The sequence below is a fragment of the Ostreococcus lucimarinus genome, chromosome 9 (genome assembly GCF_000092065.1).
Source record: "Ostreococcus lucimarinus CCE9901 chromosome 9, complete sequence".
NCBI classification, from domain to species: Eukaryota; Viridiplantae; Chlorophyta; class Mamiellophyceae; order Mamiellales; family Bathycoccaceae; genus Ostreococcus; species Ostreococcus sp. 'lucimarinus'.
Genome location: NC_009363.1, coordinates 499,614 through 521,183, shown reverse-complemented (window position 1 = coordinate 521,183; position 21,570 = coordinate 499,614). Strand labels below are relative to the sequence as shown.

General features: G+C 62.7%; 11 protein-coding genes across 11 annotated transcripts; 6 read left to right on the top strand and 5 right to left on the bottom strand.

The window, feature by feature from the left end:
• Window positions 1-2,428: 2,428 nt before the first annotated feature.
• On the top strand, window positions 2,429-2,827 carry OSTLU_34625 (predicted protein; the record flags this gene model as incomplete). The annotated part of the gene is made up of 1 exon (XM_001419793.1): window positions 2,429-2,827. One exon carries the CDS (start codon window positions 2,429-2,431, stop codon window positions 2,825-2,827), a length of 399 nt encoding a protein of 132 aa, XP_001419830.1.
• A 1,288-nt stretch (window positions 2,828-4,115) lies between these two features.
• On the bottom strand, window positions 4,116-4,664 carry OSTLU_6983 (predicted protein; the record flags this gene model as incomplete). Its single annotated transcript, XM_001419584.1, has 1 exon — window positions 4,116-4,664. A coding segment is annotated over one exon (549 nt), but the record flags the coding sequence as incomplete, so codon positions are not given.
• A 293-nt stretch (window positions 4,665-4,957) lies between these two features.
• On the top strand, window positions 4,958-5,305 carry OSTLU_8657 (predicted protein; the record flags this gene model as incomplete). Its single annotated transcript, XM_001419792.1, has 1 exon — window positions 4,958-5,305. A coding segment is annotated over one exon (348 nt), but the record flags the coding sequence as incomplete, so codon positions are not given.
• Window positions 5,306-6,064: 759 nt separating this feature from the next.
• OSTLU_2719 (predicted protein) lies at window positions 6,065-7,398 on the bottom strand (the record flags this gene model as incomplete). Its single annotated transcript, XM_001419583.1, has 2 exons — window positions 6,065-7,181; window positions 7,277-7,398. Coding segments are annotated over 2 exons (1,239 nt in total), but the record flags the coding sequence as incomplete, so codon positions are not given.
• A 1,308-nt stretch (window positions 7,399-8,706) lies between these two features.
• Window positions 8,707-9,945, top strand: OSTLU_1228 (predicted protein; the record flags this gene model as incomplete). Its single annotated transcript, XM_001419791.1, has 1 exon — window positions 8,707-9,945. A coding segment is annotated over one exon (1,239 nt), but the record flags the coding sequence as incomplete, so codon positions are not given.
• Window positions 9,946-10,344: 399 nt separating this feature from the next.
• On the top strand, window positions 10,345-11,400 carry OSTLU_50387 (predicted protein; the record flags this gene model as incomplete). The annotated part of the gene is made up of 1 exon (XM_001419790.1): window positions 10,345-11,400. The coding sequence occupies one exon, from the start codon at window positions 10,345-10,347 to the stop codon at window positions 11,398-11,400; it is 1,056 nt and encodes a 351-aa protein (XP_001419827.1).
• Window positions 11,401-11,429: 29 nt separating this feature from the next.
• OSTLU_33613 (predicted protein) lies at window positions 11,430-12,029 on the bottom strand (the record flags this gene model as incomplete). Its single annotated transcript, XM_001419582.1, has 1 exon — window positions 11,430-12,029. The coding sequence occupies one exon, from the start codon at window positions 12,027-12,029 to the stop codon at window positions 11,430-11,432; it is 600 nt and encodes a 199-aa protein (XP_001419619.1).
• A 395-nt stretch (window positions 12,030-12,424) lies between these two features.
• Window positions 12,425-15,224, bottom strand: OSTLU_25071 (predicted protein; the record flags this gene model as incomplete). Its single annotated transcript, XM_001419581.1, has 1 exon — window positions 12,425-15,224. The coding sequence occupies one exon, from the start codon at window positions 15,222-15,224 to the stop codon at window positions 12,462-12,464; it is 2,763 nt and encodes a 920-aa protein (XP_001419618.1). The 3' UTR covers window positions 12,425-12,461.
• A 590-nt stretch (window positions 15,225-15,814) lies between these two features.
• Window positions 15,815-18,280, top strand: CHR3513 (predicted protein; the record flags this gene model as incomplete). The annotated part of the gene is made up of 1 exon (XM_001419789.1): window positions 15,815-18,280. The coding sequence occupies one exon, from the start codon at window positions 15,815-15,817 to the stop codon at window positions 18,278-18,280; it is 2,466 nt and encodes an 821-aa protein (XP_001419826.1).
• An 85-nt stretch (window positions 18,281-18,365) lies between these two features.
• On the bottom strand, window positions 18,366-19,421 carry OSTLU_33610 (predicted protein; the record flags this gene model as incomplete). Its single annotated transcript, XM_001419580.1, has 1 exon — window positions 18,366-19,421. The coding sequence occupies one exon, from the start codon at window positions 19,419-19,421 to the stop codon at window positions 18,366-18,368; it is 1,056 nt and encodes a 351-aa protein (XP_001419617.1).
• A 457-nt stretch (window positions 19,422-19,878) lies between these two features.
• On the top strand, window positions 19,879-21,552 carry OSTLU_34972 (predicted protein; the record flags this gene model as incomplete). Its single annotated transcript, XM_001419788.1, has 1 exon — window positions 19,879-21,552. One exon carries the CDS (start codon window positions 19,879-19,881, stop codon window positions 21,550-21,552), a length of 1,674 nt encoding a protein of 557 aa, XP_001419825.1.
• Between the last annotated feature and the right edge of the window lie 18 nt (window positions 21,553-21,570).

Below are 21,570 nucleotides of genomic sequence, written 5' to 3'. Positions count from 1 at the left end.
CGCGCTCACGTCCCGCCCTCCCGCGCGTTCGTCGGCGCTTCTCTCGCGCTTCTCGCGCGCCGACGTCGTTCGATCGCCGCCGCCGCCGCCTCGAAACCTCGGAAAGCTCGACGAAAACGCCCGCGCCGCGGCCTCGAACGCGTCGCTCGCGCGCTCGCGCGCGCTCGATTCTGCCACCGCGAACTTCGTCGACGATTCGACGCGGATTCTCGCGCTCGTTCGAGTGAGGCGCGACGCGGCGCGCATAACAGTGGCGACCAGACGCGCGCGTGGCGGCATTCGACGCCGCAAATCCATCTTCAAATGGCCGAAGACGCGCCGGTGTTGCGGTTTAAAAACCAACAGCTCGGCGGACAGGTGCGCGCGCGACGCGATGCGCGCGAACGACGCGCCCGGACGCGCGCGGAAGGGCGCGGCGCGATGGACGCGGGGAAAGATTGCGCGATCGAACTCGAGTCGAGCGTGGACGACGGCGCGACTGACGACGATGGACGCGCGACAGCTCGAAGCGCGGCGCGAGGAAGTGCGCGATCTCGAACGAAAACTCGCGGCGCACGAAAAGCTGCGCGAGAAGTACGAGAGCGTGCTTGGGATCGTGACGAATGAGTGGAACGCGGCGAACGCGGCGATCGACGCGTTGGCGGCCAAGGCGAACGGGACGAAAAAGACGAGCGCGGCGAAGAAAGAGGACGGGAACGAGGGAGCGTACGTCGATCCGTTCTTGAAACGATTGATCGAGCTGGCGGGGGATCAGCACGTGGTGGAGGGGACAGGGAAACGGAAACGCGGAGGCGACGGCGACGAACGGGGCGGAACGAACGAGACGGCGGACGAACTGGAGGACGGGACGTCGAGGTTTGAGGATGAGGATCGCGAGAAGCTGGTGAAGAGTTTGAGGGATAAAGCGGACGATACCAAGGCACGATTGGCGGCGGTGTTGGATGCGATCGAGGCGAAGACTTCGGGGGCGGGGGACGCCGAGCTGAAGAAGAAAATCGACGCGCTCGAGGCGAGTCGGCTGAAGACGATGCGGGATTACGACGCGTTGACGCACGCGTACTTGCGAGATTCAGCGCGTTGTAAGGAGTTGCAGGCTGAATTAGACGAGATGGAGGTGCAGCTCTTGGGGACGCGACGGCGTTTGGCCATCGCCAAGGCGAATGGGGGCGACGACACCATCGAGGGGTTGCCCAAGATGGCGACGGCGGAGGACGCTCGCGCGGCGGGTGCCGAGGCGCAGGCGAAGGCGGCCGCCGTGGCAGACGGAGCAAAGGTCGGGGCCGGTCCCGATAGTCGTCCCGGAACGCCCGCGGCGCCGCAAGCAGCCGCCGGAGATCTAGCCAAGCTCAACGGTGAAATCGCCGAGCTCGAAGCCAAAGTGAAGATTCAAGAGAAGACCATCGCCGAGTTGAACAAGGAGAAGTCAACGTTAGCGGTGCAAGTTCGCGCGCAAGGTGACGCGCAAAGTCATGGTGGGAACATCGAAAAATCGGCCGCATACGTCGCGCTCAACACTCGATACGAAAACGCCAAGCAAGAGAACGACAAGCTCACGGAAGACTTGCGCTCGGTCCGTCGCCGAATGGACGGTGCCATGCAAGAATCGATCCGCGATAGGCAAGCTGCGGAGCGTGGTGAAGCTGCAATGAAGCGTCTGAGCTCAATGGAAGCGCATGTGGATGAGTTGGAAGCGCGCATTTCGCACATCAGCGCCTTGCGCGATGAATTGGATCACAAAGTGCGTTCGCTGACGCAGAAACAAGGCGGCGCGGTCGCGCAAGAGGAAAAGCTCAAAATGCTCGAAATCGTGCTCAAGGAGAACAAAGTGCTGAAAGATGAAAATACTAGGTTCAAGGAGTCGTACGCGTTATTCGATAAGGCGAAGGTTGAGAAAGCTGCGGCGGAAGAACGAGTCAAGTCGCTCACCGAATCCGTCGCGTCTCTCGAAAAGTCCGCGGCGAAGAAGTCGACCGCCAAGACGGCGGATCTAGAGAAGCAAATTGTGACGCTTAAGGAGCAGCTTGCGGGCGCTGAAGCGACTGCCACGGCGGCGAACGCAGCGCTTGAAGAAAAGCAAGCAGAAGTGATGATGTACGTCGAAGAGATTGAAGCGATTTCAGGCGCGTACGCCGAGGCGCAAGAACAAAGCACGCGTCTCCTCAGTCGCATCGCGTCGAGCGAAGAGGCGCAAAACAAGTCGGCGAGCGAGCGCATCGCGGCGCAATCTTCTGCCAAGAAGTTCGAAGACGAGTGCGAGCGAGTGAACGAAACGGCTGCGTATTACAAGCGCGATCTCGAGCTCGCAGACCAACGAACGAGAGAGCTCGAGGAACAACTCGCCGAAGCCACAACGGCGTTCGAGAAGATGCAAGAGCAAGTCAGTGGGAACAGCGAAAACGTAGACCGATCAAAGGCGCAGCTTCGCGCGATGGAGAAACAAGTCGTTGAAGTTCGCGATAAGCTCGCCGCATCAGAAAAGAACGTCGCGACGTTGACGAAGCGCAGCGAAAGCGAAATCGCCAAACTCGAAGCCGAAAAAGCCGCTCGAGTTAAGGCTGAAACTACTGCCGCCAGCCTGAAAAAGAAATGCGACCGCTTACTCAAAGAGGGCGGGACTAAGGATTTGCACGCGGAAGTGGACGCGTACAAGACGTTGATGAACTGCAACGTGTGTCAAGGCGAGAGACAAAAAGCCGTCATCATCACCCGATGCTGGCACATGTTCTGCGAAGAGTGCATCAACAAACGCGTGGTGTCACGTCAGCGCAAGTGTCCAGGATGTTCGTTACCTTTCGCCGAGAGCGAAGTCCAACGCATCTACTTTTAGACGAAACGATAGCAACCAACAGATTGAAACAGACGACACACATTCTAAACGATCGATGAGATTACACGCTAGACGAGTAGAATCGTATCGCATTTTCTCGCGTCACGCGCGCGGCTTCCTTCACCGTCCACCCTTTTACGTCGGCAATGATTGCTAGCATCGTTCGCAACTCGTCCTCGGCGCACGTCGGGTCGCACAAGTCGCTCTCCAGGAGCAGTCTGTCGTCAGGTACAGCCTTTATGACACCCTGCGTTTTCGGTGAGCGAAGGTTAATGACGGATGAAAATCCGTAATAAAAACGGTCGCCGAATTTCTTCATCTTCGTGAGTTGTTTCATAAAATCCTCGGACCCCCCAAACGAGTGCATGAAGATTCGAGGTGGTAACTCGGCTGAGTTCCTGAATATATCCATCATGTCCCCTGTCGCCTTGACGCTGTGTACGACGACCGGTCGACGCACATCCGTTGCGAGTGCTAGTTGACGCTTAAAACAATCAAGCTGATTTTCGTAATCGGGCTGCGACCCATCTGGTGGCGTCGCGACTTTGTCGAGGCCGATTTCGCCGACGACGGAGTTTGGCGTCGATTCGATATTAAGCCGTAGCTCTCGCATCCAGTCGTCTTTACCTTCCTTTTCTAAGTGTGCCCACCACGGGTGCACGCCTAGAGCTATCGGGACGTTCACGTTCAGTCCGTCGTCGCCCTCGCGAACGGCTTGAGCAGCGCCCCAGTCACCCGGCCTCGTCGTCGTCATCGCCGCCCCGGCGAGTTTCGCGCAAAGCTTGCGAATGGCTTTGCGTTCGCCGTCCAAATGCCAGTGACAGTGCGCATCGAACATTTCTACAGAATCTAGCGCGCGCGCGGCTTCGAGACTCGCCGTCGTCGGTTGAAGTTCGTCTTGTCGCCCCGGGATAACTTTTTGCGAGTCTTCATTCGGCGTTTGCGCCGAATCGTCCGCGGTATCGGACGTATCATTCGGCGGCCACACGCGCGAGCGCCACCCAGTTGTCGCCGTCGATGGTTGTTTATTACTTGAATTACCATCCGCCATCGAATCTTGCACAAGATCGATCACGATTTCCGACGCCGCCTTGAACCCGATGGCGCCCGTGACGAACACGGCTGAACCGCCGACGCCTTCGCAACCGATCCCACCTCGCCCCTTCGTCCCGGCCTTTTTAAATGTGTTATCGTTCTCCGGCGCGTACACGCACTTCACGCCCCACTTCCCCTGCGACTTACGCTTGCCCTTATTCGCCCCGGGAAACGACCCGCCGTCGCCCGACTCCTTGGGAAACGCGTACCGCTTTCGCAACGTCTTTCGCGTCGAGCTCAACAACCGATTAAACGTCACGTTCGCCAAGTCCTCCGCGCGCAGCTCACTCAACGAATCCACTCCACCCGCACCACCCGTGGAGCATATCCGTATCCTCTCCGACACGCAATACGCGATGATGGCTGCTTTATCCTTCTCCTTGTCGATCGCATCGAGCACGTAATCGACGCCGCCGCCGACCTCTCTCGCCGCCCCTCCCAAGATTTCCTCCACGTTCTCTCGCTGCACAAAATCTCTCACGACGCGCACGTCGCAATCGGGATTTATCGCTCGCACTCTATCCATCATCGCGTCCGCCTTGAACGCCCCGATCGTCTCGACCGTCGCCTCCGCTTGTCGATTCACGTTCGTCTCGCACACCGCGTCCAAATCGATCAGCGTCAACCGTCCCACGCCCGTGCGCGCGAGCGCCTCCACCGCCCAGCTCCCGACGCCGCCCAGTCCGACGACGAGGACGTGCGCCGCGCGCAGCCGCTCGTATCGCGCGTCACCGTACAGTCGCGCCGTGCCTTCGAATGCGAATTTCACTCGACACGCCGCCGCGTCTGAATCCGCGCGCGCGCCCTCGCTTCGCGCCTCCGCGCGCCCGCCGCGCGGCGGCGCGCTCGATCGCGCTTTGCGTCGCGTTCGCGCGCGCGTCGGACGATCGACCCTCGCGCGCGCGCGCGCGATCAGCCGCATAAAGCGTCGCGCAATAAAGCGCACGCATGCTGACGTGGACGTTTCGGCCGGCGCTGGCGGCGCCGCGGCGCGCGCGAGCGCGCGCGCGCGCGTCGACGCTGCCCGACGCGTTCGGCTACGGCGTGTCGCCCGAGATGAAGGCGAGCGAGGCGCTGAAGACGCTGTTCACCGTCGCCGCGGTTCGCACGACGCTCGACCAAGAGCTGAGCTACGACAACGAAGGCGGATCGACCGCGCTGTCGAGCGCGCTCGCGGGGTTTTTGGAGACGCATCCGCTGCGAAACGGAGACGAGTGGTTGGAGGCGCTCATGCGGGACGAGCCGCAGTTGCGATTGGCGGCGTTGAGGTTGATGGAGACGAGGGCCGCCTACGCGCGGGAGAATTTCGATTGGCAAGCCCTCCGAGATTTGGCGGTGGAGACGACGGTGCGAGGGAACGACGCGCTGATGGTGAAGTACGTTGAAAAGTCCATGTGACAAAAGTCGACGTGACTCCGAGAGATGTAAAATAATATTCACAGTCTGCGTACTAAAATTTTCGCCGTTTGTTCGGCGCAATCAAAATGTCGCTCGCTCGCGACGGCTCGCTCACTGATACTCCGAGTCGCGACGTTTGTGGCGTTCGCCTCCCGATGGTCCCGGTCCTTTGTAATCGCCTCGAAGCGGTCTGACGTCGGTCGGGGACATCGTGCGCTTGGGGTATCGCTTTTGCCCGCCTTCGTCGTCGTCGTCGTCTTCCACGGCGTCGAGTTTGGGGATGGGACGTGAAGACTCGCCCGCACGATGCGCGACGACGATGACATCTGGTCGCTTGTTGCAGTAGTTCTTCACGGCGAAACGAATGGCGCTGGATACAGCGCGTTCGACGGTGCTGAGCTTGGTACCGACGGGCATGTCGGCGGACGCGGCGATGGCGCTCGACCGCACAGACTCCAGCAGACGACCGTCGTCGGTCCACATGCCGCGCGACGTCACGCGCGCCTTTGCGGCGATTAAATTATTACCGTCGTTGGAAATTTCGTAGTCGCACACGATGATACCTTCGACGGCGATGCGCATTCGTTCCTCGATGGCCATGTCCTCTGACGTGCCGCTCCCCCAACCTCCGTCGTTGAACATTGTTTGTAAACGCGCCTTTCCTATGCGGTGAAAGTTACCCATAGTGCCGTGTGATTGCTTCTTCCTTAAAGGTGTCACACCAAGCATCTCGCCGTTCCCGATCACAGTCGTGTGTCGTACGCCAGATTGTCGTGCAAGTTGCTCGTGCGCTCGTAAAAACGCATACTCGCCGTGCACTGGTAAGAAGTGCTCGGGTTTCAATAGCTTGATCACCTCGTCTAGTTCGTCCTTGTACCCGTGACCCGATGAGTGCAAGCAATCTTCGCGTCCCATCGCGATCTCCGGTCCGCGCTTGGCGATTTCATTCATCATACGCATGACTCGCTTTTCGTTTCCGGGAATCATCTTCGCCGAATACAGCAACAGATCCTCCGGTTGCAACGTCAAAAGTCGCGAGCTTCCGTGCGCAGCGAGGGCGAGTTGCGCGCGCTCTTCGCCTTGAGACCCAGTGGTGACGATGAGTAACTTACTGGGATCGCAGTTGTCGATCTCGTCTGCCGGGATGAGTTTCTCAGGATCGATTGGCGCGATGCCAGCTCGCTTCGCCGCCTCGAGGTACGTCGTCAAGGACATGCCCAAGAACGCAATCTGACGCCCCGTGGCCTCGGCCGCGGCGCGAACGCCGTAGAGTCGATGTATGTTCGACGCGAACTGTGTGGTGATGATCCGTCCGCGATGGCCCAACACCCTACGCATGATGCCCTCGCTCACGGCGGATTCGCTGATCGTGCGCCCCGGCGACAAAACGTTGGTACTGTCGCTCATCATGAGCGTCACGCCCTCGTTCCCGACGCGTTCCCACGACGTGCGATCGAATATGCGTCCATCGACTGGATTTTCATCGATTTTCCAATCCCCCGTGTGCACGATCGTCCCGTGTTCTGAACGGAAAATCAACCCGCAACAATCCGGAATGGAGTGCGTCACGCGAACCGCCTCCATCTCAAACGGTCCAGCCTGAAACCGCTCGTTCATGTCGAAAACCTTGAACCGTTGATCGTTCCACAGAGAGTATTCCTGCATGCGCCGCTTGATGAGCTGCATGGTGAACAAACCCGCGTAGATTGGCGTCGACGGGTCGAGCGCGGGCACGACCCACGGCAACGCCCCGATGTGGTCCTCGTGTCCGTGCGTGATGAGCACCGCCTCAATCTTATCCTTCCAACGCGCCAAAAACGACACGTCCGGCAGCACTTTCTGAATACCCAATTCCTCGTGACTGTTCGCGCGCGCGCAAAGCAACCCATGTCAGTCCTCGCGCTCTCGTCGTCGCTCGCTCGCTCGCGCCGCGTTCGCTCGCCCTCGCGCACTCACTCCGGAAACATCAACCCCGCGTCGAGCAGCACGTATCGATCCCCGCTCCCGACGAGCATGCAATTCATCCCAATCTCACCCAACCCACCGAGCGGCAGTATCTTCAGCGGCGGATCATCGATCAAATCTCCCGAATCGTCCGCGCTCGCGCTCGGAAACGCCTTCTCCTTCGCGTACTCGAGCGTCTGCCCGAGGTGTTGTTTCCCATCGCTCTGTATCCGCACCCGTCCCCGGCCGCCCCGTCCGCGCCCTCCCCCGCGCGCACCGCGTCCTCGTCCGCGTCCTCCCTGTCGCGCAGCGCCTGTTTCACGCGTTTCGCGCGTCAGTCGTCGCCCATTCGTCGCGCATTCGTCGATCGAGGTCGTTAGGGACGCTCGCGCGCGATGCGAACTCGCGCGTCGCGCGGTCGCACCTCGGCCGCGACCGCCCGCGCGCGACGCGTCCGCGCGGTCGCTCGCGCCGTCGCGCGCGTCCGCGGCGGCGACGACGCGGTCGCGCGCGCGCCACGGCGTCGCGCGTCGGACGCGCGCGCCGTCACGAAATCCGCGCGCGGCGACGGCGACGCGCGGCGTCGCGACGCGCGGCGCGCGCGACGCCATGGCGCGGCGAGTCGCGGCGTCGCGCGCGCGAGGCGTCGATCGACGTCGAGCGTCGGCGAGGCGCGCGTCGGCGCGTCGCGAATCCGCGCGTCGTAATGCGGGGCGACAACGCGACGCGCGGGTTCGCGACGCGCGCGCGGACTCGCGCGCGGATCGAGCCGCGCGCGTCGACGGCGACGCGGACGACGCGGGCGACGCGCCGGTAGCGGACGCGGGCGAGGCGCGCGCGCGACGGCGGCGCGCGCGGCGACGATGACGACGACGAGGTTGGGAATCGCGGCGCCGGGCGCGACGACGGCGCGCGCGGGACGCGCGATGCCGCGGATCGCGCGCGCGTCGACGCGGGCGATCGCGACGACGGCGCGCGCGCGCGCGAGCGCGCGATGGGCGCGCGCGGTGGCGGTGGGGAGGCGAGGCGACGACGCGGCGACCTCGCGGCGAGCGGGACGCGCGCGGACGCCGAGCAGAGGGTCGACGACGCGCACGGGCGCGGTCGCGCCGCCGCCGATGGAGAGCGGGGAAGACGTCTCGAAGAGCGGCGGGGGAGGGGCGATCGGGAAGACGGTGAGGGTGAAGGCGAAACCGGTGAAAGTCGACGCGGGGCGGGAGAAGAAGGTGAAGGATAAGGAAACGCTCGAGGCGGATCGAGATTTTTGTCGAATGGTGACGCGATACGATCCCGACGCGGTGCGTCAGGAAGCGCTGGCGAGACCGTTTGAGCTGGCGCAGCGATCGGCGCGTTTGGCGGTCGTGCTGGGGAAGTTGAAGAATAAGCAGGCGCGCTTGCAAAAGCTGGACGAAGCCGACGGCGGGTCGCGCTGGGGGGCGGCGGTGAAGGAGACGCTGTGCGAACTCGGGCCGTTATTCGTGAAACTCGGGCAAAATCTGGCGAACAGACCTGATTTGGTGAACGAGGATCTGATGGAAGAGCTGACGAAGCTTCAGGATCGCGTGCCGCCGTTCAATTCAAAGCTGGCGTTTAAGATAATCGAGGAAGAAACGGGCCGGCTCATCGAGGAGACTTTCAGCGAAATCTCCGAAGAACCCATCGCGGCGGCGTCGATCGGGCAAGTTTACAGAGGTAAACTGAAAACAGATGGCACCGACGTCGCGATAAAAGTCTTACGACCGAACACGCGCGCGCAGTGCGTGATGGATTTGTTTCTTTTGCGCGCGGCGGCGCTGAAATTTTTTGACAAGTATGCGCGAGCCAATCTCGGGTGCTCGGCGTCGCTCTTAGTCGACGAATTCGCGGAGAAGTTGTTGGAGGAGTTGGACTTTGTGCAAGAGGCGAGAAACTTGCGAGACTTCGCGTTCAACTTTCGAAACGACGAGAGCGTGCACATTCCGCCCGTCGTCGCCGAATTGAGCGGTCCGCGAGTGCTCGTGATGCACTGGCAACCCGGCGTGCGATGCACGCGCGAAGACGCCTTCGCCGACGACGCCGCGCGCGCACGATTCCTGGTCAACGGTGTCGAGGCTGGCTTGAAGCAATTGCTAGAGTTTGGCTTGTTTCATGGAGATCCGCATCCCGGAAATGTTTTGGCGTTGCGTGACGGCGACATCGCGTACGTGGACTTTGGTAACGTCGCGGAAATTTCGCGGGCGAACCAAGAAAGCTTGATTGACGCTGTCGTGCACACGATGAACCGTGATTACGAGGCGTTGGCCGAAACGTTGGCGGATTTGGGCTTTTTGCAAGCCGGCGCGGACATCGGCCCCGTCGCCGAAGGCTTGGCCGACGTGTGGGGAGACGAAGCGCTGCAATCGCTGGCGAGCACGGAAAAGTTTTCGTTCCGAGGTCTCACTCGAGAGTTCAACAAGCTCTTGTACGATTACCCCATCCGCGTTCCCGAGCGTTTCTCCCTCGTCATTCGCTCGCTGCTCACGCAGGAGAACATTTGCTTGACGCTCAACCCAGACTTCAACTTACTCGACGCCGCGTTTCCGTACGTCGCACGTCGGCTGCTCACCGACCCCGACCCCGCGCTTCGACTTCGTTTGCTCAAAGTCGTCGTCGTCAAGGAGCGATTCGAATGGGAACGCCTGCGCAATTTGATGGACATGGCTGGCATCGGCGCCAAGGGCGGCGTCAACGTCCCCATCTTCGCCCTCGCCAAGGACGCCGCGCAAATGCTCGCCACGGACAAGACCCTTCGACGAGAGCTCTTCACTGGTCTTCGTTCGGTGTCCATCGCCGAACACGTCAAGGAGTCCTTCTCTCTCGGCTGCGTCTTGCTCTCCATCGTCTTCGGCCGCCTCGCGCAGCCGTTTTTCGACTTTGTCCGAGGCATCCGGCGCACCTTCTTCCGCCGCACAGTTCGACGTCGCGGCACCCGCCGCGCGGCGACTTCGGCGTCGGCGTGATGACATCCCCGCACCACCGCAACTACCCTATTTCTTCCTGTAAAACAAAGCATACACATTCGCGTTCGTCATCCGTCGTCGCCACACCGCGCCTCGCGCGCCATGTCCGCGTCCCGTCGCACCCTCGACCGCTTACCCGCGGTCGACCAAACCCTCGCCGCCAAGCTCGAGTCCCGAGGATGTCGCACCGCCGAAGACGCGCTCTATCGCGCCCCGTTGGACGTCGTCGAGCTCGCCGACGTTTCGATGCACCGCGCGCGACAGTTCATAATCAGCGTCGCGAAAGCCGTCGCGCCGACGCCCACGACGGCGCTCGACGCGCTGCGAAGGTCGCAATACGTCCCACTCGTCATCGAGGACGTGGACAAAGCGCTCGGCGGTGGGCTGCGCGTCGGCGCGGTGACGGAGGTGGTCGGCGCGGCGGGCGCGGGAAAGACGCAGCTGTGTCTCGCGGCGTGCGCGAGCGCGGCGGCGCCGGCGCGCGTCGGTGGACGCGATGGGGGGGTGATTTACGTCGACGCCGAACGGAAATTCAGTGGGGCGCGTCTGGCGGAGATCGCGCGCGAGAAATTCCCCGGGGCGTTTGAGGATGAGGAAAGCGTGCACGCGCTCGCGCGCAGAGTGCACGTGGTGACGCCGACGAGTCTGACGGATTTGAATAAACGATTGGACGCGTTGGAGGAGGCGATCATCGATCACAAGGTGCGGTTGGTGATCATAGACTCCATCGCGCATCTCGCGCGCGCGGAGTTCGGACGAGAGAAGGTGGTGCAGCGGCAGAGCGCGTTGGGCGCGGTGGCGTCGACGCTCAAGCGGCACGCGGAGAAGCACGCGCTCGCGGTGCTCGCGGTGAATCAGGTGACGACGAAAATTGGAACGTTCGCTCGGCACGCGAGCGATGGCGGTGATGATGTCGCGGATGAATCGAGTGGAATCACCGCCGCGCTCGGCACGAAGTGGGCGCACTGCGTGAACACGCGCATCGCGCTCGAGGTGTTGGAAGACAGACGAGCGTTGAAAATCGTAAAGAGCCCGCTCGCGCCGTTGACGTCTTTCGAGTACCGCGTCGACGCGTCTGGGATTCGTGTTTCGGGGAAATCTGACGCAAAGGACGTGCGCGCGTCGGAGGCAAACGTTCACTCCACTATTGGGAAATGAATACGATCGATGTTGTTGTAAAAATGATGCTAGCCGCGATAGAAACCGATCTCGCGCACGACGAGCTCAAACGGCCCCACTTGCGCGGCGTCGCCTTTGAGAATCATCAACCCGAACTCGCGCAGTTTGGCCAATCGGAGCGGTTCGCGCAAGCACGCGCGTCCCATGCGCTCGGGACGCGCGAACGCCGCGAACGGAATCTTCACCCTTCCGTACTCCTCGCCCGCCTCGAACGCCACCTTGAAGTTGATTTGCTCGCGCAAGCACTCGTCGTCCTTCAGGATGAAGAGAAACTTTTTCGTCGCGCCGGAGGGCGACTTCGCGTCGACGTACACGCCGTCGAAATCGCTCGCGTCCTCCTCCACCATCGCGCGCACGCTCGCGAACCCACCGTTACGCTCGAGACTGACGTTCCCCATGAAACTCGCGCCCTCGTCGCCTCGTCTCGCCATGAAACCGTCGCTCATCCCGCCCATGACGCCGTCGTTCAGCGACCGCCATCGCGTCAAATCCTTCGAGTCCCCGACGAACGTCATTCGCGCCTCCGCGACCCTGCACGCGCTATCCTCGCTTTCGCTCGCGTACACCGCGTCCGCGAGCGCGAAATCGACCGTTCCTTCGCTCTCCATCAATCGTCGCAGCGCGACGTCGTAGCACTCGCGAAGCGCCGCCCAGCGCGCGTCCGTCGTCGTCGCCCCGTCGTGCGCTCGCGCGCCCGCGGCGAGCGCGTCGATCGCGTCCGGCGGCACGCGCACGCGATCCGCGTCGACGATGGTCGCGATCGCCGCGCGCTGAATCGCGTTGCGCGCGTCGGCGTCGCCGGCGAGCGACGTCACGCGTCCGCGCGTCATGGCGTCGCCGAGCGTCTCGAGGACGTCCGCGGTCGTCCAGGGCGCGGCGCGACGCCGCGACATCGCGCGACGCGCGACGCGATTCGGCGCGCGCGCGGTCGCGAGGCGCGGGACGCGCGCGCGCGCGACGTCGGGCATGCGGCGGCCGCGAAGTGACGCGTCGGGGGAGCGCGTGGTCGCTATGAGACATTTGACATTTGACATTTGACGCTAATCGTGGCGCAGGGCGCGAGCGGCGCGCTCGTTCAGGGCGCGAACGTACGCGCCCTGTTTGGTTTCGCGCGTCGGTTCGTCCCGGACGACGGGCGTCGGCGCGGTGAAGCGTTGAGACGCGCCCAATCTCGACGCCCTGTGCTTGCGGGAACGCTTGCGCGTCGCCTCGCCGTCGTCCTCGACTTCGTCTGCGAGGAACTGTGCGGTGAGCTGCTCGTCGGTGAGCGCGTGCGCGAGCCAAGCGGGTTGATCGCCCGTCGCGCCGTTGTCGCCGGGAACGGAGACGTCTTCTTCGGAATTCGAAGACGACGCGTCGACGCCGTCAGATGACTTTTTAGCCGGCGCCGGCGCCGGTGCCGATGGAGTGGCAGCGGCTGACGCACCCCCGGCGTCTTCTTCCAAGAGGGCTAACCAGTCTCCTGAAGCGGCGCCATCGTCATCCTTGGAAGTCGCCTTGGCCTTGGCCTTGGCCTCGGCCGAGCCGACGTCGTCGTAACTATCGTCGTCGATCGAATCCAAACGCAAAGTTTCACTACTCAGTGACGAGCTCGGCATGACTGGATAATCGAACAGAGTTGACGACTCGGACGAACCCTCGCGAGCGACGTCTGTTTTGATCACCGGTCGAAGGGTGTCGATGATGTGACTCGCCGCCGCCGAAGCTGTTTTATCAATTCGATCCTCCGTCGCGCCCATGGCGTAGTTGGCCTGAATGTTGGCCATCAGAGCCGCTAAATCTCGCCGCATGGCTTCAACTTCCTCACGCTGGTGACGCTGTTCCTCGTACATGATCAACTGCGCCGCTTCGCCCGAGCGACCCGAAACGTCGTACCCCGTCGCCGAGCCGATGCTGGCGGCGGCATTCGGATTGGCAAGCTTGTCCTCTGCGTTCTCGCTCGTCAGAATTTCAGCTATGCGCTTTGCCATCATTTTATCGTGCGCCACTAATGCGTCGGCCATTATTTTTGCGTTGGCACTACCGTTCGATGCGTCAGACACGCGCGCGTTCTCCAAAGCGTTCGCCTGCACAGCCTCCGTCGTCACCGCCGTCAAGCTTGACGCCAACATTGCCGCGATTTCCTCCTTGGAAAGGTTGGGCGCATCTTGCGACTTTTTCTCAGCACTGCCGCTCTGATCTAACCCGATATCTGCGGCATCGTCTTCGCCTTGATCGCTCGATTTACGATGCATGATCATGTCCACGATGTGCGAAGCAATCGCTTCCGCGTCGGCGGTCGGGAAGACGGGCCGTCTCAACATGGATGCCGGCGCAGTCGAATCGTCCGTCGCGCTCGCTACGTCCTCACCCAATCCTCCAGTATCTTTTTCTTCGCCGCCACCGTTCGTGAATAAATCTACAATATCACTTTCGTCGTCCGAAGCACTCGGAGTCGGGGTAGGAGTCGCGCTCGCTGTCACTTCGACTTGCGGAGACGTCGTCGGCGCGCCAAAATCGAGCAGGTCCTTGATGTCCGAAGGCTCATCCGCCGGCATCGGTGTCGGCGTCGGAACGGGTGTCGGCGTCGGAACGGGTGTCGGCGTCGGAACGGGTGTCGGCGTCGGAACGGGTGTCGGCGTCGGAACGGGTGTCGGCGTCGGAACGGGTGTCGGCGTCGGAACGGGTGTCGGCGTCGGCGCATCCGGCGTCGGCGCCGCCGACATCAGATTCTGGAAATCCGTCCACGATGCGTCCTCTTGTTGCGCGGGCGCCGTCGTCGTCACCGGCACTGGCGTCGCCAACGGCATCGCTTGCCCGCTCTGAACCACTGAGCCAGTACCAGTCCACTGTTGGATCGGTTGCTGCACTTGTGCGGCGGCGGTCGGCTGCGCCGCCCAAGGCGGCAAAGCGGGACCCGTCGAGACGGCGTCCTGCGGGGCTTCAACTTCTTCGCCGTTCGACGAATGACGATGTCGTCTATGATGCCTCGTGGAATCGCCATTCGAGTATTCAATGAAGTCGCCCGAAGGCGCTCGATACGGTTCGACTTTGTCGACTTCCTCGGCTCCCGAGGCGTCCAGCGAATTAATCATGCGTTCCAAGTTGTCGTTCTCGATCACCGTCTGCGTTTCGCTCGATACCCGGTGCGAATGGTGGTGAGGCGATCCCGTGGACGCGACGTCGCTACGCTCGCTAACCTGCGACGCCGCTTGCCTGGTTTCGTACAGCGCAGACTCGTACGACGTCAACGGCTTGCGCGGACGTAGCTGTTGCTGCGCCGTGGGCTCTGTGGAAACATCGATGGGCATCGAGACCCCGGTCGGGTGACTGGATGCGAGCATGTCTCTAAACTCACTCTCCGCCGCCGGTGCGGCCGGTGCCGCCATCGCTCCGTTCGCCATCAAAGATTTGATCGTCGCGTCCAAGTCGTCGATATTCGCCGGCGCGCCCGTCGGGAACAGCGCGCGCGCCTGCGGCACGATGTTGAAAAACTGGTTCGTCATCGTGCTCAGCGTCTGCGACGTGACCGTTCCCGGATTGAACATCGCGTTACGAATCTGTAACCGCAACCCTCTGAGCGCCGTCATCTGCGTCGGCGTCGGCGTCACCCCCGTCGCCGCATCCGCCCCCAACCGCGCCCTCTCCGTCGACGTCGTCCCCCACCGCGCGATCGACGCCCCGCCCGCGCGCGCTCCCCTCGCTCGCATCGCTAACTCCTCCCCCGGCACCGGTCGCCACGCCTCCTGCAGCGTCTCGCTCCGGTGCGTCCACACCCCGATCGACGCGCACGCCGCGAGCGCGCACGCGCCGCCCACCACCATCGCCGTCCGCGTCGTCCCGCGCGTCGTCCCCCCCCGCGCGCGTCCTCGCCCGTCACCGCGCGCGTCGCCGTCGTCCCCGAGCAGCGCCGCCGTCTCCGCGCGCTCCACGTCCCGGTCGTCGTGTGGCGCCATGGTGTTCGCCCTCGCGTCCGCCGTCGCGCCGTCCGTCGTCCCGCGCGTCCCGCGTCCGAGCGTCGACCGCGCGCGTCGCGTCGACCGCGCCTTCCGCGCGCGTCGCGTCCCGCGTCGCCGCGCGTCCCGCGTCCCGCGCCGTCGTGTGCGCGCCGTCTTGCGACGTTCGCCGCATTAGTGTTGAGTCGAAATCACACTCGCGCGCGGCGCTCATCGATATTCGCACACCCGGGTGTTTCGCCCACAAAAAAACCCATACCGACCCGCGACCGCGACCGCGGACGATCGATTCAAATCGCCGGCGCGGCGTCTCGGCGTCTCGGACGTCTCGGACGACGCGATCGCGCGTCGCACGTCGCGACGCGCGCGACGCGCGACGGGCGACGGTCGTCGACGACGACGACGAATCGCGACGCGACGCGACGCGACGCCCGCGACGACGACGCGCGACGACGACGATGACGACGCGAGGCGCGAACGACGATGCCCACGGGTCGGTGCCTCGAATGGCGAACGCGAATCGCGCGTTCGTGTCGCCGTACGTGGGCGCGAACGGCGCGAACGGCGCGACGCGCGCGCCTCCGTACGCGCGGCGCTCGGTGAAAGTCGCCGGGCGCGGGCGGGCGACCGCCCGGGACGATGCGGCGCGGCGATGCTTCTCGGCGCTGTACGCGAAGCGCAAGGCGGGCGGCGGCGGGAAGCAAAGGTCGGCGAAGACGTTCGTGGACGGCGTGGTGATCGCGCGAGGCGCGCGCGAGCGGGCGGAGCTGTGCGATATGCGAGGGAAACGGGTGGCGAGAGGGTGCGCGGGGACGATCGTGGAGGGGACGACGTGCGAAATCGGACAGTACGAGGTGGAAATCGGCGAGGCGGTGCGCGCGGAGGACGTGGACTCGGGCGCGGCGTTCTCGCGCGGCGGCGCGGCGGTGGCGCCGGAGAAGGTGGTCGTCGCGAACGAGCAGAAAGTGAAATCGTTCGTGGCGCCGGTGCGCGGGATCGGCGGCGCCGTCGGATCGGCGACGACGTCGGAGGCGAAGAAGACGTTCGCGCCGGAGGCGCCGTTGCACAGCGACGTCGCGGACGGGGCGCTCGTGTTGTCGACGCTCGACACTGATTTCCATCGCAGAGATTATCGCACGGCGTGTGCGGTGGTGTGCGATCCGTTCATATCGAGGTTTCTCCGCCCGCATCAACGCGACGGCGTGCAGTTCATGTACGAAGCCGTCATGGGACTGCGAACGAGCGTGCACACGAACAGGGCGCACACCGGGTGCTTGTTGGCGCACGAAATGGGTCTTGGTAAAACGTTGCAAGTCATCGCGCTCGTGTGGACTTTACTCAAGCAGTCACCGTTCAAGCGCGGCCAACCGACGTGTCGACGCGTCGTCGTGTGCGTGCCGGCGTCGCTCACGGGGAACTGGGCCTTGGAGTTTCGCAAGTGGCTCGGCGAGGAACGCTGCGATCCAAAAGTCGTGGAAGGCGGTGATAAGGAGGCGAGAAAGAGTTTCGAGGAATTCGCGCTTCCATCGCAGCGCAGATACAACGTGTTGATTACATCGTACGAAACCTTGAGAGCGCAGGCGGACGTCGTCGCGAGGGCGAACGTCGACTTGCTCGTGTGCGACGAGGCGCATCGCCTGAAGAACGCGACGCAGTCCACGAAAGGCGCGCAAGCGCTCGCGTCGCTCAAGTGTCATCGCAGGGTGCTTCTGACGGGCACGCCGATTCAGAATAACTTGGACGAGTTGTGGGGTGTGATGGACTTCGCGGCGCCCGGCTTGCTGGGAGACCTCGATTCGTTTCGCAAAATTTATTCCGGGCCGATCGAGAAAGCGAGCGAGCGTGGGGCCAAGGAAGAAGTTGTGCGAATCGGTAACGCACGTCGCGAAGAGGTCGGTCGTTTGATCGGCCCTTTCATTCACTCGAGAAAAGCGGATGAGATCAACGCGTCGCTGCTGCCGCCAAAGACCGAGTACGTCGTCTTCGTTCGACTTTCTGAAGTGCAGAAAGGCTTGTACGTCGACCAACTCAAGCAAAAGTCGATGCTTTCGATGCTCGGGCGAATCGGCAAGACGCAAGATGCGGAATCCATCTCGCCGCTTCAGGCGATTCAGACGCTGCAAAAGCTCTGCAACGCGGCGGCGCTCGCGACTGAGGTGAGCGATCCGGTGGCTTCGTCGAGCAAACTCGCCGTGTTGCGCGCCATGTTCCGGGCGCTCGCCAACGATGAACGCATCGTCGTCGTCTCTGGCTTCACCACGACGTTAGACCTCATCGCCAAGCTTTGCGAGAGCGAGCACCTGAAGTATGATAGATTACAAGGTTCCACGCCGCCGAAAGAGCGCACGTCCATTGTTCGCACGTTCAATAATTCTGGCAAGATTTTGTTGCTCTCCACGAAAGCTGGAGGTGTCGGGCTTAATCTGGTCGGAGCGAACAGATTGGTACTAGTCGACTCGTCGTGGAATCCCGCACACGATTTGCAAGCCCAGGCGCGCGTGTGGCGAGAAGGTCAAACGAAACCGTGTTCCATCTATCGCTTGCTGAGCACGGGAACGATCGAGGAGCGCATGTTTCAGCGCCAAGAGCTCAAAGGCGCGCTCGCGCGAACGCTCGGATTCAAATCAACTTCTGGTAACAACAACTCCGCCGGATCGAGCTCCAGCACGTTCACGCAAGCCGAACTGCGAGACCTGTTTTCGTACGTCAAGGACACGCGGTGTGACACCGCCGACCGGATCGCCGCCATGACGGGCGAGACGCCCGACCACTGGCGCGTGGATGCATCGACGACCACGACCGATCCCTTACTCATCAACGCCATGAGGAGCGATCTCATATCGTTCGTGAGTGAGCTTCCGTCGAACGGAACGACGATAGATGCGCAAATTCACGACGCCAACGACGACGCCGACGACGAATAAATTGGAAATGTATGATATTGTACACGCCATCGCGAGCGGCGATGCCTAGCTAAATTCATTTGATTCGACATTCATGTATATTCTTTCACGATGACGCGTCGCGGATGAACGCGGCGAACTCTGCGGAGAGCTTACGCACACCCTCCGCATCGCCGAGCGCGAATTGACCGACGAGCTTCTCCAGCGCTGGGGTGAGCTTCAACCCGTCCGTGCTAAAGTACACGGGCGTCAGATGATTACCGAAGTCCAGCTCACGCGCGTCCACGCGCCCGGGATAGACTTTCATGCGTTCTCGCAAAACTTCCAAAAGCTCGTCGTTTTGGTCTAAATCATCATCCTTAAATTTGATCAACCGAACGCGTTTCGACGCGAAGCGCGTTCGACATCGCTCGAGCGTCTGCGCGGGCGTCGGCTTAAATTCCAACCCCGCCGCCTTGGCCGCGCGCTCGGCGAACGCCGCGAGATTCGGAAGCGTCTTGAAAAACTCCTCCGACGCTCCGCTCGCGGCACCGGCGCGTTTCTTCAGCAACTCTCGCGCAAACTTTTCCACGAGCTTAACCGAATCAGTCGCGTCGGCGTTATTAAACGCGACGAGAAAATGACCCGCCACGTTCCCAACTCCCCCCCTCGTCGTCCCGCTCACCGCTACCGCCGTTCCACTCGTCGCGTCGACGTCCATATCGATCGTCCCATCCCCCGCCTCTCCGTTCCCTTCGCGTTCGTTCGCGTCCTCCGCGCTCGCGACGAGACACAACAGCTTACATCCCAACGAGTGCCCCACTCGAAACGTCGGCGCGCGCGACGCGTCCATCCCTTCCTTCGCGCACGCCAGCCTTCTCGCCTCATCGTACGTCTTCTTCACCGCCATCGCGCACTTTTCGTGATCCAAATCCAACTCGTACGGCGTCGCCACGACGACGAGCCCGACGTCGTCCGCGCACGCCGAGAGCCACGCGTCGTACGCGACGTCCGGAAAGCTTCCCAGCACCGCGCCGCCGACGAAGTGCACGCATCCCCACGGCGTCTTCGCCCTCGGCGCGCGCACGCGCGCGCCCGTGGCTTCGCAGACGCGCCACGCGCCGCCACCGTCGCGCGACTTCGCGTCGTCGATCCTTCGCAGCGCCGTCGTCAATCGCACCATCGCCGCGGCGTCCTCCGCGGGCGCCGCGGCGACGCGCGCGGATCGCCCGCGTCGTCCCGAGGCGCGCGGCGCGCGCGCGGGCGCGGCGATCGCGGCGCGGCGCGTCGACATGGCGTCGCGGAGTAACGACCGCACCGCTCGGTCGACACAAAACGACGCGTCGATGACGCTCGGCGCGCGCGACGACCTCGGCGACGCGCGATTCGTCGGATGCGAGCGCACCGCGGACGCGCGCGCGCGCGTCGGGACGAGCGTGGACGCGGCGACGCGCGGAGGGTTCGATTTCGTGTCGATTCCAGTCACCGCGCGCGATGAATTCGCGACGATCGACGACGAGTGCGCGTCGGAGATGTACCCTCGAACGCCGTTCGCGCGCTCGGACGAAGAGTTGAACTCGCAGGAGTGGTCCACGCGCGTCGTGATGCGAACGTCCGCGGCGGCGCTTCGGGAGTTGCGAATGAATGGGAACGAGAGGGCGCTCGCGCGCGAGCTTCGGTGGGCGGGACACGTCGGCGCGCACGCGGCGATCGTCGATGCGACGTCGAACGAGGGCGAAGGGGGGGACGTGCGCGTGGCGCGGGTGATTTTGATGAATATTGATGCGCTGACGCACACGAAGGTGTGGGTGAGGGTGCTCGGGGCGAGCGGGGACGCGGCGACGGACGAGGACGCGCACGCGCGATGGCGAACGACGGACGAGGCGTGCGGAAGAAGGTCGAATGTGTACGCGTTGCTTCACGTCGTGGCGGCGCCGATCGGACGCGAATGGTGGGAAAGATGGATCGGTGAGCGCGTGGGCGCGTGTGCGCTGAGCGTTCGAGCGTTCGTGAAGAACGCGCGGGGGTTTCCGGTGCTGCCGAAGGAGGCGCAAGCGATGGTTCGCGACATGTTTCGCAGGAATATTCAAATCATGTTGACGGACTGGAACGGCGCGCCCGATGGGTGCGCGCGCGAGACCATCGCGCCCGGAGATGTGGCCGGGGACGAAGGGCGCGTGGGCGTCGACTCTGCGCATCCAATGCGGCTGTATTGGGAGTATCTCGTCTACCTCTTTCGCGGCGTCGAGCCCGCGAGCGAACAGGCGTTGGCGGAAGCGCCTTACAGGGATTATTTACAAGCGCCCTTGCAGCCGTTGATGGATAATCTGGAGAGCGTGACGTACGAAACGTTCGAAAAGGATGCGAGCAAGTATATTCAATACGAAGAAGCCGTGCGGTGCGCGCTTCTTGATCTCGTGCCAGAGGGCGACGAGGGCTCTGTGATGGTCGTCGGCGCAGGTCGCGGACCGCTGGTTCGCGCGTCATTGCGTGCGTCCGAACGCGCCAATAGGAACATCAAAGTGTGCGCCGTGGAGAAGAATCCAAACGCGGTCGTCACGCTGCAGCACCTCGTCGCGAAAGAGGGTTGGGGTGATAGAGTACAAATTTTCCCGGGAGATATGCGCACGTGCGCCGCGGATGTTCGAGTCGACGTTTTGGTGAGCGAATTGCTCGGGAGTTTCGGAGACAACGAGTTGAGCCCAGAGTGTTTGGACGGCGCGCAGCGATTTCTCAAACCAACGGGCGTGAGCGTGCCGCAGTCGTACGAATCTTTCGTCGCGCCCATCGCTGCGGCAAAATTGCACGACGCCGTCGTCTCGTACAAGGATTTGAAATCCATCGAAACACCGTACGTGGTCAAGTTTCACAGAGTGCATCACATCGCGGAACCGAAGAGCGTGTGGGAGTTCGAGCACCCGAACAACGCCGCGCGAATCGACAACGAGCGTTACGCGCGCGTCGAGTGGTCGAGTGAAGAACTTGGATCAGCCTCGAGCACGCTTCACGGTTTCGCCGCGTACTTTGACGCGACGCTGTACGACGGACCTGCCGGATGCGTGCGCTGTAGCATCCATCCTCATAACCACACTTTAGGTCCGACGGGCGAGCTCATGTTTTCGTGGTTTCCAATGTTCTTTCCCATTCAAACGCCAGTGTACATCGATAGACGCGGCGCTTCGCCGACGAAGATTGAATTTTATATTTGGCGCCGCGTCGACGCGCACAAAATGTGGTACGAATGGACGATTGCGAAACCGGTTCAAGGGCACATACACAACCCGAATGGGCGATCGTACTGGATCGGCCTATAGACAATATTCATAGCATGC